This window comes from Lissotriton helveticus, chromosome 5_1, assembly GCF_964261635.1.
Source record: "Lissotriton helveticus chromosome 5_1, aLisHel1.1, whole genome shotgun sequence".
NCBI classification, from domain to species: Eukaryota; Metazoa; Chordata; class Amphibia; order Caudata; family Salamandridae; genus Lissotriton; species Lissotriton helveticus.
In genome coordinates this window covers 757683302-757700354 of record NC_136065.1, presented here as the reverse complement: position 1 = coordinate 757700354, position 17053 = coordinate 757683302, and the positions used below count along the sequence as shown (strand labels likewise).

The 17053-nt window shown below is 49.8% G+C and overlaps 1 protein-coding gene across 8 annotated transcripts in view; it reads right to left on the bottom strand.

The window, feature by feature from the left end:
• The window catches only part of SEC24C (SEC24 homolog C, COPII component), a 1539459-nt gene that overhangs the window by 1294123 nt on the left and 228283 nt on the right, over positions 1-17053 (bottom strand). For all 8 annotated transcript variants that reach the window (XM_078643234.1, XM_078643230.1, XM_078643232.1 and 5 more), the window contains exon 5: positions 2985-3836. In XM_078643234.1, the coding sequence (XP_078499360.1) occupies positions 2985-3836 (852 nt within the window). The remainder of the gene's footprint in view (positions 1-2984; positions 3837-17053) is intronic.

Genomic DNA, 17053 nt, shown 5'->3' with positions numbered 1-17053 from the left:
TGAGTTCCTGAAGGGCATGGCGGGTGAGATCCTTCCACATCTTAAGGCGATGTTCGAGGACAACTGTGAAGTAGGCCGATTGCCACAAGACCAACGATTGGCTTCGATCGTGGTTATCCGTAAGCCCAATAAGCCAGCTGCTGACTGCAGCTCTTATCGACCTATCTCTCTCATTAACGCTGAAGTAAAAGTCCTTGCCAAGCTCCTTGCCACTAGACTCATGACCGTTCTCCCCGCCCTGATACACGAAGACCAGTCGGGCTTCTTGCCGGGTCGCAACACTGTGCTCAATCTTCGCCATGTCCATAATGTCATGAGTAGGATACCGTACCTCCGGGAAGACGCAGCTATCCTTTCCCTCGACGCAACACTGGCCTTCGATTCTATCGAATGGTCCTACCTCTTTGAAGTACTCCTTCGTTTTGGCTTTGGCCCCAGATTTATACGCTGGGTTCGACTACTCTACACCGATCTCTGGGGGCAGGTCTATGTCAACGGACATACATCCAGGCGTTTTCCCCTTCATAGGGGTACAAGCCAAGGGTGCCCGCTGTCCCCCCTGTTATTTACCCTCACTCTGGAGCCCCTAGCCCACTGGATTAGAACCGATAATTCCATTCGAGGCCTCCGATGGAATACTGACACAGTCGATAAGATCTCGCTGTACGCAGACGACATCCTAATATATCTCTCCTCCCCCAGATCCTCCCTTAACAGCCTGCTACACGTGATTACTAACTTTGGCAAATACTCGGGCTTCTCCATTAATTGGTCGAAGTCAGTGCTATATGTTCTCCATGGTCCACCCCCACCTCTCCCGCGAGGCTTCTCAGCCACAATTGCCCAAGACGGTTTTAAATATTTGGGGATTTTTGTTACCCCGGACCCCCACCTGTTCCATGACCGCAACCTTAAAGGCCCACTCCAGAAACTCCATACAGACGTCTCACACTGGAGGTCGCTTCCCCTTTCTCTACCCGGCAGAGCTGCCCTCTTTAAAATGCTTGCACTCCCTCGGTTCCTCTAAGCCCTACAAAATTGTTTGTTCCCCATACCAGACTCCTACTTTAACTTAATCGAAGGAGACCTCCGCCTCCTTCTATGGGATGGCGGCTCCCCCCGCATTGCCCTCATCTCTCTCACGCAAGGATGGTATGACGGGGGTATCGCCCTCCCGAACATCCGTCTCTATTATTGGGCAACCCAATTGGTCGCCACCAACTCGTGGATCGACGGCACACACACAAACCCTGCCTTCCATTTGGAGAAATACCAGACAAGCTGTGGCGGATACCTCGAAGCTCTCTACGGCAAACACTCCTGCACTCGTTACATTGGCCCAATGTCCCACACACTGTCAATATGGCACCGCGCAAACAAGCGACTCGGGTGGGCCAATACCCTCACACTGCCCACCCCACTCTGGACCTCGTACAGACTAGGCACCCTTTGTCATTGTAGTGGCTTCGATAAATGGGACACAATAGGCATATCCACTATTGGCGACTTGCTCCACAAGGGCAAACTACTGTCATTCGAAGAACTCCAAAACACATACAATCTGGCAAATTCCGAGACCTTCCGATACCTCCAAATTAAACACGCCATACTCGCCAACATCCCAGATCTCGCCTCCCTCCCGCAGTCATCGCCCCTCGAGGACAGACTCTTGTCCGAACCCCTTCAAGCTAAGGCGATCTCTTACACATACCGTAAATTGTGCAACAATATGCCAAATTCTTTTCACCTCCTGCAGGTTAAATGGCAGACTGACGTTGGCAATATGGAGGATGCAGAATGGCAGTCAGCACTGATGTCCCCGCGCGAATCAGCCATCAATCATAGATTCCAGTTGATACAGTTGAAAATATTACACAGGACATACATGTCGGGTCCCCTCTTAGCCAAAATAGGCCAACGCCCATCTGACCTTTGCCTCCGTCAATGTGGCTCAACGGGCCCTTTCTATCATATCCTGTGGGAATGCCCGGCAGTCAAAGACCTTTGGAATCGCGCTGTCCTGAAAATGACTGATGCCCTAGGGAAACCGGTTCCTCTGACTCCCAAATGCGCGCTTCTTAATATATGGGACCCCACAGACCTAACTGCGATAGAACAGCGCTGGGCGGACCTAAGCTTCCTCCTAATAAAGCGTGAGATAGCCATGCAATGGGGTTCACCACACAAACCGCTCCTGATTAGATGGGTGGCTGCAATGGATGGGTGCATGCGGTCGGAAAAATCAGTTTACAAAACTAGGGGTTGTCCTGGAGTCTGGGATAAGAAGTGGGGTCGATGGAATGCCTATAGGGGCAAATTGTGTACTTCCCCAACGGCGGATATGGCTATGACCAGGCAGGTCATCCCTCGGTGAGTGTGGGTATGATTGCTGCCGTGCCGTGCGTGCTCTGTGGCGAAGAATGCTGGCTGCAATTGTTCACATAAATGTTTCCTCTGCTTCGACTAGTTATGTTTGTTTAAAATGGAAATACCATAGACCTATGGATTATCCGATACAAGGCTTTGACTACACTATGCACACCTTGCTACCACGCCGCCGAACCTCCGGGATGTCGGCTGAATGGCTGTGTTATTCTGGGAATCTTGCTCAATACCTATATGTACCGCAGCCGGCCCTCGGGGTTGTAGGCTCTATGCTGTGTCAAATTGAGAATGTGCAATAAAGGTCTTGGGAAAAAAAAAACCCTGTCTAGACAGTTGGGCAATAAAGGCTGCAGAATAAATCTGTTAACATAAAAAAAAATAACCAATCTGTGATGATCATCAATTTAAAACACCACCTGTTGAAAATAGAAGTTTTGCTAGCTAAATTTATAGAACTGCTTTTCTTAAGCTCAAACAATTTCAAATAATACCACGTGAGAGTTTTACCTATTCTTTCAAAACATCAAACAATGTACTAGCTCATTTAATAACTAAAAGTAGTAGTGAATCTCGACTTTCGCTTTACACAAAGAACTCACCGTTCTGTTGAAGTGGGAATCCAGGATGCCCTGACTGCATTTGAGCAGAGTGAGGTCCTTGAAGGCCTGGCTGCATCAGAGAAGGGTGTGGTTCTTGAAATTCTGGCTGCATGTTAGGTGGGTGAGAGTCTTGAATACCTGGCTGCATTGAGGAGTGTGATTCTTGAAGTCCTTGCTGCACTGTAAGTTGTGGACCTTGAAGACCCTGTTGTATTTGAGGAGGATGTGGACCATGAAGACCTGTTTGAATATGAGTAGGGTGTGAGGTTTGAAGCCCTGGCTGTACTGGGGGGTGTGAGACATGAAGGCTGTGTTGATTCTGAGGAAGGTGGGATCCTTGGAAGCCTTGTTGAATCTGAGAAGAGTGTGATCCTTGAAGAGCTGGCTGCATTGTAGGATGAGATTCTTGATGACCTGGACGCATCTGAGAAGAGTGTGATCCCTGAATGTCCGACTGCTGCGGATGGTCAGGTGGAAACGCAACCAAACGCAGTTGTGCTGGCGGAGGGGAAACATGGTTAGAAACCACTTGTGCTTGTCCAGATAATGGAGGTCCCTGCATGGATGTGTTTTGAAGTGCACCAGATGCAAGTGGAAAATTGGAAGGAGGAAATCTTGTGGAAGATGATTGTATAACATATTCAGAGACCTGTGGAGTTGTTTGAATTTGGGGGACCGGCATCTTGCTAAATGTAGGTTGTGTAGGTAGAGGACCATGGGGCATGCTCATCAGTGGCGTTCCATGAGAGAAATTTACTGAAGAAAGACCGTGGTTGGATGGGTATGATTGGCATGGACCAGCCTCTGTTGCAGAAAAACTTCCTGTGGTTGAATGATGGGTGGTGGAGAAACCTGCAATAAAAATAAAATAAAGTGTGCATTCAGGAGGCATTCTCGGTTAGCTCCATTTGAATTTCAAAGCAAAGTATTTTGCCCAATTACTCTTTCCATGATAGACTATTTAAGAATCAAGAGAAACTCCACTCTATCATATAAAACTTTATTTTAGTAGACAGACTAAAAACTAATTGTAGAAGCTTCAACTTGTACTCTCTTTCTAGAGCAGCCACATTATAAGGAAAAGTGTCAAGCTCTTTTCTTTGACATCTGAGGTACTTCACACTTTCATTACTTTTATCCCCCACAGAAAGTATCCACAACAAAGTCGGGTCGTTTTTTCAAATTTCCTTGGGTTTTCTAAAGGTACTCCTGGACTGAGGTTTTTACCTATAAGGCAGTAAGAAAAAAGCCAAACTATAGGTATTTTCTCAGTATTTTGGGACAATGGTAAAAAGTGCTGTGGAACAAACTGTAGGTTTATTTTTTCTAAAAATGGCATCAACTAACGTTTTGCAGTGCTAGAATCAAAATCTTCCCAACTTTAAAGAAGAGGCACAGCAGTTTCAAAGCATTTTTAGCGCAGGTTTTTGCAGTTTTCGCAGAAGGATCCGTTTTCCATAAAACGTTTTTGAACATATTTGTATGGAGTTTCATGTGACGAGAGACAACAGAACAAACTCACCCAAACAAAAATAATAAGAGGCATGTTATCAAGCATACATTAACAAATATATTTATTTTCCTCACAGTAGTCCCAGGTCAGGCCAACGTCTGCTGCAATTGAGTATATAATGTTTTTTCATCCCACTCGACGTCCCACCTCAGTTAGGGCCTCCCCTGGTCCTCTATTGCATTACCAACCCTACTCCTTCACCCCAACAAATCTTTTGCTTCCATCCATGGACCCCATATTCTATCAAATTTGCACAGGTAAGCACTCGCCCGATACACCACCCTTTCCGTCCCCCATATACCAATCCATGTACTCACACTGCAAGGGAACAAAGGGGAGCAACTAGTCACTTTTCCAGACATCCCCAGGTTTGGAAATTCCAGCAGCTCCCACTTCCACCCTACATCCGGCACAATTTCCACAGAGGAGTTTCTAATGTCATCCTGCCAACACTCATTCAATCACCCAGGCACTACCGATGTACTCACAGAATCACCCAGACAGCACTCTTGCAATCATTCCAACATTCACAAACTACGTATACACTCATTCAATCACCCATACACCGCTCATGCACCTATTCATTCATCCTATTTTTTTTTTAATCAGAAAAGGCGGTTCTGTTTTTTCCCGAAACCATTTTGTTTTTACTTTTAAAAAAATATAAGGACAACGAAAATAGCATTTGTGAGCACTGACTACAAAATAGTGGTTGAAGTGCTGCAACAAAGCAAAAAAAAAAAAAAATCACAATTCTAGTTTTTCACATTTGGTAAAATTACATACAGAGACTGCTCCTCCCGGCTGCTACGATGGGGGCTACGATGGGGTTACAGTCCAAGCAGAAGGTAGCAAAACGTTTTAGTTCCAGTGACATTTCACTGCTTCTTCTATCCACTTCAGGTGGAACTTTGTTACCAGGATCAGGGGCCAAAGATCTGGAAGCTGATGATACCTTTCCTTCTTTCTCTCTCTGCAATTTTAAGTTGCTTCTAGTGGTATGTTTTCAAGTAGTATAAGATACTTATTGTACCACATGAATATTTTTTGTTGTGCCTCGAGATAATGTATTCTTACAAATTCTGCGCCTCACCAATTTGGCATTGGTCTTCAATTCACCAGATGGAATAATGAAAAAATCTCCAGCTATGCTTTGTTTATTCAATTGTGGTTCTTCATTGGAAGACTCTTCTTGTGCAGCGGGGACCTCCTGCTCTTGAACAACTTAAACTAACTAGTACCTGGAAAGTTCAAAAAGGGTGATATGGGTGTGTACTTCCGTTCATAAAAGAAACGGTCTAAACCAATGAAAAAAGTATTTATTTGGTAGTCACATGCTATTGCGAGTACCAGCATCATTGTGACTTCCGGCGTCATCTCGAAAATTAAAAAAGTTCTTTTGGGAAACTGCTTTTTGACAAATGCATTGAGAAAAAAACGTACAAGATAACACAACAGTTTGGACGGGAACGCAGAAGCAGACACCATTCTTGTTTAAGGAACTGACACTGTCCATGTGTAGTTATTCACTCTTTCAGTGAGCGGTAGCAAAAATGCACCAGAGGGTGTGTGAAGCAGAGTCTCACAGAAAGCAATCCAGTGCCTTTGCATGCACAAGTTCTCCTGCCAGATTGGATGAAAGATGGAGAGTAAATAAGCTCTAGATTAAGAAGTGTGTCAAAGTCTAAACTTGTGTAGTGATACAGACAAAGATCAGCTTAAGATTGTGTCCGCGGGAGGTGGGGGGGCGGGCGTGGGAGGGAGGTGCAGTTCAGTTGAGGGGGAGTTGGTTGGGGGGAGGGTGGCAATCATGTACACGCAGTCACACACTTTCAGACTCCACTACACGCTGGCATACCCGAGTCCGACCACATTCATCGTTTTGTGCACATAAATGGCGGGAGACTACGACACACGACCTAGAGACCACAGGGGTTTCAGTGTCCTGACCTGGAACGTAAACGGACTGGGCAATAAGATCAAGAGGGGCTTGGTGAACGCATACGTTAAAAGACAGAACCCAGACGTACTACTGCTGCAGGAAACTCATCTCAAAGGGACTAACTGCGCCTTTCTGGCTAGAGGCCGACACAGTACTAGCAAATGCAGGTTACACTACTGACTCGAGAGGGGTGGCTATCATCATAAAGAAGACCTTCCCATTCCATATCACCCGCTCGTGGATAGACCCACTGGGGACATATGTGGGGGTCAAGGGGACATGGAAGGAGTAGTTTCTGTCCTGTAACTCCAGTTCTGTAGTAGGGGTATCTCTGTTCTAGTCATAATCTAGTGAATAGTCCCGCCCATGTGCTTGGACCCCGGAGCAATCAAAAATAATCTCTTAAAGTGTCGAAAAAATGCAGAACTGCACAGACACTTAAGAGAGAATTTAAAGACAGATAATGCAGCCTATAAAAAGCTACACTGTCCAGTACTTCAACTAGAAATTCCACCACAAAATCCACAAAACAGCAAAGCCTGTACAGATTTCCCTTGCTTTCACAGCAAACACCCTCTGGAATGATAGAGAGGAGAACCTGGACAGACAAGCCCCATAGGCTGCCATTATGTGGCTCAGAACAGGATACTGTGCCTTTAAGAGAACCTTCCAGAACTTCACAGTATCCCAGAATGCACTGCAGGTCCCATTTACATTCAGTTCTTTTTGAAGGCGTAACACGCCAGACCTGTAGCATTCCGTACATGAATATCTCTCTCCACCGGGGAGGAGGGTGGGCGCTTATGACTATAACAGAGATACCCCTACTACAGAACTGGAGTTACAGGACAGAAACTACTCCTTCTGTAGTAGGGGATCTCTGTGTATAGTCATAATCTAGTGAATAGAATGGCATGCCCATCCCCACACCAAAGCGGCGGTGGAGAAACGAGAAATAACACCACTATTGTGCGAACAGATTTCGCAGCCAAGCCTGCCCAACCTGAGCGTCTGCCCTGGCATCAATGTCCAGGCAGTAATGTTTAGCAAAGGTATGGACCGACTTCCAAGTGGCCGCCTTGCACATTTCTGCAATGGGAACATTACGAAGCAAAGCCATCGTGGCAACTTTGCCCCTGGTGGAATGAGCCTTAGGTTTGCCCCCCAAGGTCTTATTAGCCTTTTGGTAACACAACTGTATGCAGGACACAATCCACCTCGAGATGGACTGTTTAGAGGTAGCAAGACCCGTCCTGACTGATCCATAATTGATAAACAATTGGTCTGACCTACGAATATCTTTGGTTTTATCCAGATAAAATTTCAACACCCTCCTAACATCCAGGGAATGTAAAGACCTTTCCGCTGGAGATGAAGGATTCTGAAAAAACGTAGGCAAAGTTATAGTGTGGTTGACATGAAAATCAGAAACAACCTTGGGAAGAAATTTAGGGTGAGTACGCATAACAACCTTAGCAGCATGAAATACAGTATAAGGTTCTTGGCAACACAACGCCTGAATTTCACTCACCCTGCGGGCCGATGTAATGGCCACAAGGAACGCCGCCTTCCAGGACAGGTGCTGCAACGAAGCCTTATGAATAGGTTCAAAAGGCTCCTTCATCAATCTGGACAGCACCACATTCAATTCCCATGAAGGCGAGGGAAGCCTGACAGGAGGGAATACTTTCTTCAAGCCTTCCAGAAAATCTTTGATCACCGGGTTCTGGAAGAAGGAAGTCTGTGACGGGCATTTCCTGTAGGCAGTCAATGCAGCCAGATGAACCTTAATGGAATGGACATTAAGGCCAGACTGCGCCAGATGTAGTAGATATGGAAGGATGACATCCTCCTTGCATGTCGTAGGATCATAGTTCTTGGACTTGCACCAGATACAAAACCTCTTCCACTTGTAAGCATAAGAAGTCCTAGCGGAAGGTCGCTTAGCCTCCTTCAGTATGTCCATGCAATCTTCTGGGAGATTCAGATGGCCATATTGCACTATCTCAGGAGCCATGCCGCCAAACTCAAAGACGAGAGGTTGAGGTGCAACATCCACCCCCCGAACTTCATGAGAAGGTCCGGCCTGCACGGCAGCCGCATATGAGGAAGGAGAGACCGGTGAAGCAGGTCCGTGAACCACCAGTGTCTGGGCCATTCCGGGGCAATCAGTATCATCCGTGCCCTGGACTGGGACAGCTTGATGAGAACCGTCGGAATCAGGGGAATGGGTGGAAAAGAGTACAGAAAGCTGTTCGACCAGTTGATCCATAACGCATTCCCCAGCGTCCCTGGCTGGTAATACCTGGAGGCGAAGTCTCGGCATTTGCTGTTTTCTGCGGTGGCGAACAGATCTACATCTGGAGTTCCCCACCTTGCGAAGACTTCTCCCATTACTTTGTCATTTATGACCCATTCGTGGTTTTCCTGAATCAGTCTGCTCAGTGCGTCTGCCTGAACATTCTGCACACCTGGCAGATGGGTGGCCGTTATCGTCAGTCCTCGGGTCAGAAGCCAGTGCCAGATCGCCTGCACCTCCTGTGACAGGGTGCGTGATCTCGAGCCCCCCTGCTTGTTGAGGTAATACATTGTGGTCGTATTGTCCGTCAGGACGGGTGAAAAGCCTTCAGTGCCAAGTGAACAGCTCTGAGTTCCAGGAAATTGATGTGGTACGTGGACTCCGTCTGGGACCACGTCCCTTGAATCTGTAAGTCTCCGGAGTGCGCTCCCCATCCCTGGAGAGAAGCATCCGTCACGAGAGTCTGAGTGGGAATGTCCTTGTGGAAGGGAACCCCTCTGAGGAGATTCTCCGCTGAACACCACCACTTCAGAGACTGAAGAGCATGCAGAGACAGTCGTATCTAGTCGTCCCAAGAACCTCTCCTCTGGTCCCACTGATCTTCCAAGCACTCCTGCAGCGGTCTCATGTGCAGCCGCGCATGTGGCGTCGGGAAGATACAAGAGGCCATCGACCCCAGTAGAGAAGACACCGTCCTCACGGTCGTAGATGGAGTGGTCATAAGATCCTGAGCCTTCCGAAGGAGTGATAATCATCGCTCCTCCGAAGGAGACACGCTTGCTGACATCGTATCGATGGTGGCTCCCAAGTACTGAATGCAATGGACCGGAGTCGGGACAGACTTGGACATGTTGATGTGCAACCCCAGCTTGTTCAATAGAACGCACGTCTTCTGGAAGTGCGCTTGAGCTTCCGAGAAGGAGGAGGCCTTGATTAACCAATCGTCCAGGTACGGGTAGACAAACACCTTGTTCTTCCGCAGGTGTGCCGTTACCACTGCCATGCACTTCGAGAAAGTCCTGGGCGCAGACTTCAGCCCGAATGGAAGTACCGTGTATTGATAGTGATTGGTGCGACTTGAAATCGCAGGAACTTCCTGTGTTTGTGTGCAATGGGCACATGGAAGTACGCATCATGTAGGTCTATTGCACATAGCCAGTCTCCCTGTTGCAACTGAGGATAAATCTGATGCAACGACAGCATGCAAAACTTTTCTCTGCGAATCCACTTGTTTGCCTGTCGCAAGTCCAGAATGGGCCTGAACTCGTTCTTGTCCTTCTTGCGGACCAGAAAAAACCGGGAGTACAGACCTCTTCATCTTTGAGACAGAGGTACGTCTTCTATCGCCCTTTTCCTTAACAGGATATCGGCCTCCGCCTGGAGCTCGCGCAGTTGATACTGCGAGCTGACCGGAGGAATCGACGGAGGAGGGCTGGTGAACCGAAGACTGTAGCCATTGCAAACAATATTCAGCACTCACTTGTCCTGAGTAATTTTTCACCACTCTGCCAGAAAAAATTGAACGCTTCCCCCCACCGGAGCGGGTAACGGATGAAGGGGAAGTAACCGCTCAGGGTCGAGACCCGGCCGGGCCTTTGTTCACAGTAGAGGACTGTTGTCCACCTCTACCCTTCTGGCGCTTCTGGAAGGGTCTCCGGAACTGCTGCTGTTGTTGCTGCTGCTGATGCTGTCCCGAAGACTGTCCTCGTCCTTTTCCCTGTGCACCGAACCGTCTCTGGAACGGGCGGTAGGACTTCTTTTCTTTGGGCTTCTCCAAGCCCACAGCCGCCAGAGTCTCCGCCTCCGCCTTCATGCGGGCCATCTCATCATCGTCATGTTTTCTGAACAGTGTTTCTCCGAAAAAGGGCAGATTGGCCACCCGCTGCTGTGCCTCCGGCTTGAGTGACGTCAGCCTGAGCAAAGCATGGCGGCGCTGGTTGATCCCGTGACAGTAGCCATGGGCCGCCAACAGCGAGATATCCGCAGCGGCGCTGATGACCTGGTTTGAAACGAGCATCCCTTCCTTAAGTATTTCTAGGAAGTCCTCCCTCTTGTCTTGTGGCAGAAGTTCCGTGAACTGTTCTAGGGAGTCCCACAGGGCATGGCCGTACCGCCCCAGCAATGCCGAATCGCTGGAGGCTTTCATGGTGGTGGAAGACGTTCCACAAGCCTTCCTTCCAGCCGAATCAATCCATCGGCTTTCTTTATCTGGCGGCACGGTGGAGGACGGGAAGGTAGAGTGTAACTTCCTGGCCGCCGTCACTATCACGGAGTCGGGTACTGGGTCCATCCGCAGGAAGACCGAATCCGGCGCTCTGTACTTCTTCAGAAGTCGGGAGGGAGCGGCCTTCACCACTGCAGGCGTAAGGAACAGCTCCTCCGCAGGTTCGACCAGCCCTGGCACCAATGGCAGCAGAGGGCGAGACAGATGCTTCTTGTTAAGTGTCTCGAATATCACGGACGTCGTAGGTGTAGGAGCCGTCACCGTGATGCCCAATTTCGTAGCCCCCCTCAGGAGAACCTCCTGGAACGTGCTGATGTCGTCTACCGGAGACACCCTTGTCTCCGGAGAGTCCGATAAGGTTGGTGAATAGGAGCGAGTCCTAGAGGAGTCCGTACGGGACCTGGATCCTCGCCTCCTATGGCGATGCCTAGATCTAGTGGAGGACCTGTGCCTACTCCTCGATCTTCCTCTCCGTCCGGAGCGTGACCGCGATTTCCTAGGTCTGGGACGCTCTGCCGGATTCCCCGGGGCGGGCGTCCTGGGTTTGGACGGGGCCTGCGGCTTAGGAGTCCCTTTGGGAGGGGTCGGAAGCCTGGGCAACGAGACAGATCTCGGTGGAACCGGGGGCGGCCTATCTGGCACCTGAGGCCGAGGCACCGGTGGAGGCGGTGGAGGCAGAGGAGGCAACGAAGGAAGGGTCGGAGCCCTCGGAGGGAGACCCCTCGGCAACGGAGGCCGAGGCGTAACATGCTTATGTGATGGAGTATACACCTCGGAGTACACCGATCCCGGTGATCCGCCTTCCTTTCCAGATCTGGACTGTGGAGAGCCTCCCACAGCATCAGGCCTCTCACCACGTTTCCTCGACGTCGAAGAACGGTGACCAGACGGCGAGCGCAGGCCCCTCGACGTCGAGCGCCCTTTCCTCGGCGTCGACCGTCTTCCATGCCTCGACGGCGACCTCGCCCGCCTCGACGGCGACCTCGTCCGTCTCGACAACGACCTCTTGCGTCTCGACGACAACCTCTTGCGCCTCAACCTCGACCGCCTCGACGGCGTCTTCCGCCTCGACGGCGACCTCTTCCGCCTCGACGGCGGACTCGACGACGAGGATCCCCTCGACGACGATCGTTTCCTCTTCGCTGACGGCGAAGTCGCTTCGACGGCGAGCGCCGGGCCCGTCGCGTCGATCACTCGACGTCGACGAAATCGTCAAAGGAGACTTCGACGGCGGCCTGTGTAACTCCCTCGACGTCGACCGTCGACGTCGCTTCGACCCAGAGCCCTGGGGAGACGGGGAACAGACCGTAGTCATCCCTCTCTACGTCGTGGTCAGTGCAACCGACCCAGACGGAGAATGGGAACGTTTGCTGGTCTTCCTGCCCCTGGGGAGCCCCCCAGAGGCCTCAGCATGGGCAGAAAAAGCACCTCCAGACCCACCTTGCGCCTTCAGCCTTCTTTCCTCGAGGCCCTGAAGCCTGATCTTCTGTCTTTCCTTCAGGGTCCTGCTAGAGAAGCCTTGACAAATCTCACACTCCTCCGGGATGTGGGAAGAGGGAAGGCAGAGGATACACACCTCATGGGAATCTGATTTTGCCTTCTTCCTGGAGCACTCCGGGCATTTGTCAAATAAAGCAGGCATATTTGACATCAAAAAGGAGGAAAACCAAAAAGAACAGCACTAAAGTACTTTAGAAGCACTCAAATCGAAATGAACAGTGAAAAATCACCAAAAACCCTTGAAAAGGGAGAGCTCAATGCTCCAGGGTCCTGCTTGCAGGAGCCGGAAAAAAGAACTGAAAGTAAATGGGACCTGCAGTGCATTCTGGGATACTGTGAAGTTCTGGAAGGTTCTCTTAAAGGCACAGTATCCTGTTCTGAGCCACATAATGGCAGCCTATGGGGCTTGTCTGTCCAGGTTCTCCTCTCTATCATTCCAGAGGGTGTTTGCTGTGAAAGCAAGGGAAATCTGTACAGGCTTTGCGGTTTTGTGGATTTTGTGGTGGAATTTCTAGTTGAAGTACTGGACAGTGTAGCTTTTTATAGGCTGCATTATCTGTCTTTAAATTCTCTCAAGTGTCTGTGCAGTTCTGCATTTTTTCGACACTTTAAGAGATTATTTTTGATTGCTCCGGGGTCCACGCACATGGGCGGGACTATTCACTAGATTATGACTATAACAGAGATACCGCTACTACAGAACTAGAGTTACAGGACAGAAACTACTCCTTCCATGTCCCCTTGACCCCCACATATGTCCCCAGTGGGTCTATCCACGAGCGGGTGATATGGAATGGGAAGGTCTTCTTTATGATGATAGCCACCCCTCTCGAGTCACTAGTGTAACCTGCATTTGCTAGTACTTTGTCGGCCTCTGGCCAGAAAGGCGCAGTTAGTCCCTTTGAGATGAGTTTCCTGCAGCAGTAGTACGTCTGGGTTCTGTCTTTTAACGTATGCGTTCACCAAGCCCCTCTTGATCTTATTGCCCAGTCTGTTTACGTTCCAGGTCAGGACACTGAAACCCCTGTGGTCTCTAGGTCGTGTGTCGTAGTCTCCCGCCATTTATGTGCACAAAACGATGAATGTGGTCGGACTCGGGTATGCCAGCTTGTAGTGGAGTCTGAAAGTGTGTGACTGCGTGTACATGATTGCCACCCTCCCCCCAACCAACTCCCCCTCAACTGAACTGCACCTCCCTCCCACGCCCGCCCCCCCACCTCCCGCGGACACAATCTTAAGCTGATCTTTGTCTGTATCACTGCACAAGTTTAGACTTTGACACACTTCTTAATCTAGAGCTTATTTACTCTCCATCTTTCATCCAATCTGGCAGGAGAACTTGTGCATGCAAAGGCACTGGATTGCTTTCTGTGAGACTCTGCTTCACACACCCTCTGGTGCATTTTTGCTACCGCTCACTGAAAGAGTGAATAACTACACATGGACAGTGTCAGTTCCTTAAACAAGAATGGTGTCTGCTTCTGCGTTCCCGTCCAAACTGTTGTGTTATCTTGTAAGTTTTTTTCTCAATGCATTTGTCAAAAAACAGTTTCCCAAAAGAACTTCAAGATGACGCCGGAAGTCAAGCTGGTAAGACCGTAGGGGGTAAACATGACTATACACAGAGATCCCCATCTCCAGTTCTGTAGTAGGGGTATCTCTGTTATAGTCATAAGCGCCCGCCCTCCTCCCCGGTGGAGAGAGATATTCATGTAAGGAATGCTACAGGTCTGGCGTGTTACGCCTTCAAAAAGAACTGAAAGTAAATGGGACCTGCAGTGCATTCTGGGATACTGTGAAGTTCTGGAAGGTTCTCTTAAAGGCACAGTATCCTGTTCTGAGCCACATAATGGCAGCCTATGGGATTGTCTGTCCAGGTTCTCCTCTCTATCATTCCAGAGGGTGTTTGCTGTGAAAGCAAGGGAAATCTGTACAGGCTTTGCGGTTTTGTGGTGGAATTTCTAGTTGAAGTACTGGACAGTGTAGCTTTTTATAGGCTGCATTATCTGTCTTTAAATTCTCTCTTAAGTGTCTGTGCAGTTCTGCATTTTTTCGACACTTTAAGAGATTATTTTTGATTGCTCCGGGGTCCACGCACATGGGCGGGACTATTCACTAGATTATGACTATACACAGAGATCCCCTACTACAGAACAGACGTACATACACGATCATCTCCGTATACGCGCCTCCGAAGTTACAGGCGAACACCCTCAGGAAAGTGGCTGACATACTCTTAGACACGGCTGAATCCGTCCAAATATTGGGGGGAGACTTTAATGATGTTATGGACCTAGAGCTCGATCGGTCAGGCACCGCGTCTAGAACAGGGGCCCAGTCCCCCCTGTCCCAACTGATCGCTAATATAGGACTTACGGATGTTTGGAGGTGGCTACACCCCACTCAGAAGGCCTACTCCTATTACTCGGGTGCGCATAAAGTGTTCTCGAGACTGGACTATGTGTTCATGTCCAGACAATACCTGGCCGTAGGCGATATTGCGGAGTATGATGCGAGGGGGATCTCCGACCACTCCCCCCTGTTGGCTAAAATAGGATGGGGACGGAGTACGGATGGGGCTTCCTGGCGCCTAGCGGCATGGGACCTACAAGATGCGGCGGTCTTGCGTGGTGTACGGGCTGATGTGACAGTGTACATCGCAGAAAATGAAGGGACGGTTGACTCGAGTGTGACCTGGGAGGCGCTAAAGCCAGTACTACGGGATAGGATACAAAGTAGGCTGGCAGAGGAACAGAGAAAACTCCAGTTGGAGGTAGCGGACGTGGAGGCGTCTATTCTGGGGCTAGAGAGAGAATATCAGACCTCACGGAATGCTGAGACTCTCAGGAAACTCCTCGACCGACAGAAACATTATAGAGAACTGGTGACTGGGGAAGCTAAAACCCAAGCCCTGGCCACCCTCCATCACCTCTATGACGTGGGGGACAAGTCGGGCAAATTGTTGGCATGGCTGAGTAAAAAGGAACGTGCGGCCAGGTCGGTGGAACACATTAGGGGACCGGATGGGACAAAGATTGAATCTGATGTTCAAATAACAGAGGCATTTGCCTCGCACTATGAACTCTTCTATGCAGCTAGGGAGCTAGGGAAGCGTGAGGATGCTCTAAAATACTTGGCGCGAGTGGATCTGCCAGCTGTGTCTCCTGAGGCCCTTCAGGCACTGGAGGCTGACATCACCTTGGAGGACATATCTGTTGCACTGGCCAGACTGCGCCCAGGTAAGACCCCGGGGCCTAATGGCTTCCCAGCGGAGTGCTTCAAACGCACGGCGGACCTCCTGAACCGCCATCTGAAGGGACTTTGAGGGAGCTTTCCGGGACGGGAGACTTCCCCCAGACCTCGCCGCAGCGACCATCATCCCAATTTATAAAGAGGGAAAACCGCGGGAAGATTGCGCATCCTATCGGCCCATTTCCCTCCTTAACACCGAGGTGAAACTCCTGGGCACCATACTGGCGTTACGACTACGGTCAGTGATACCGGACCTTATACATTTGGATCAGACGGGATTCTTACCAGACAGGGCCACCAGATTAAACCTTCGTCGTTCACACAATTGGTTACAGGAGGTGCGGGCCAGGGAGGAGCCCCATTGGTTCCTCTCCCTTGACGCCTAAAAGGCCTTTGATGCTGTTCACTGGCCGTTCCTAGAAGGAATATTGCTTAAGTTCGGCTTTGGACCCAAGTACCAGAAATGGGTACAGCTCCTCTATACTGAACCTTGGGCCAGAGTAAGAGTGAATGGGAGACTGTCTAGAAGCTTTCCGATCCAGAGGGGTACCCAACAGGTGTGCCCATTGTCCCCCCTCCTCTTTGCGCTCACCATCGAGGCATTGGCCGCTCGGATCCGGCACAACACAGACATTAGAGGCTTTACGAAGACTGGGATGGACTCCGCACAGGAGAAAATTTCCCTGTATGCGGATGATATCCTGTTGTATATTACACATCCGGAGACAACCATGCCGGCGCTGTTCCATGAACTTGAACAATACGGTAGGCATGCGGGCTACCGAATCAATTGGCACAAGTCGCTCCTCTATGACCCCGGGGGACGGGGAGACTGGGTGGCACTGCCAGAACAATTGTTGACTACGACTGAGGGCTTCCAATATCTCGGAGTCTATGTATCTCTGGACAGGTCCCTGTCGTTCCAACGAAACTTGGAGCGAATTATCTTGAATTCCATTGCGGATATGGACCGGTGGAGACAGCTCCCCCTCACACTTTGAGGCCGAGCGGCCTTGTATAAGATGATTATCCTACCCAAGTACCTCTATGCCGTACAGAACGAATACTACCCACTCCCAGCCAATGTACTCTCCAGAATACACGCGGATCTGAGGGCCTTCCTTTGGTTGGGTAAACAACCTAGAGTGGCACGAACTACCCTCCAGAGACACCAATACAGCGGGGGGATTTCGCTTCCGAACTTGGAAGCCTATTATTGGGCAGAACATCTTGCCCCGATCAATGACTGGTTGCATGCCCCGGCAGATCACCCTACCTATGCCCTTGAAAGAGACAAAATGTCAACCCCAAACTTACTGTATTATCTCTATGGGGGCAA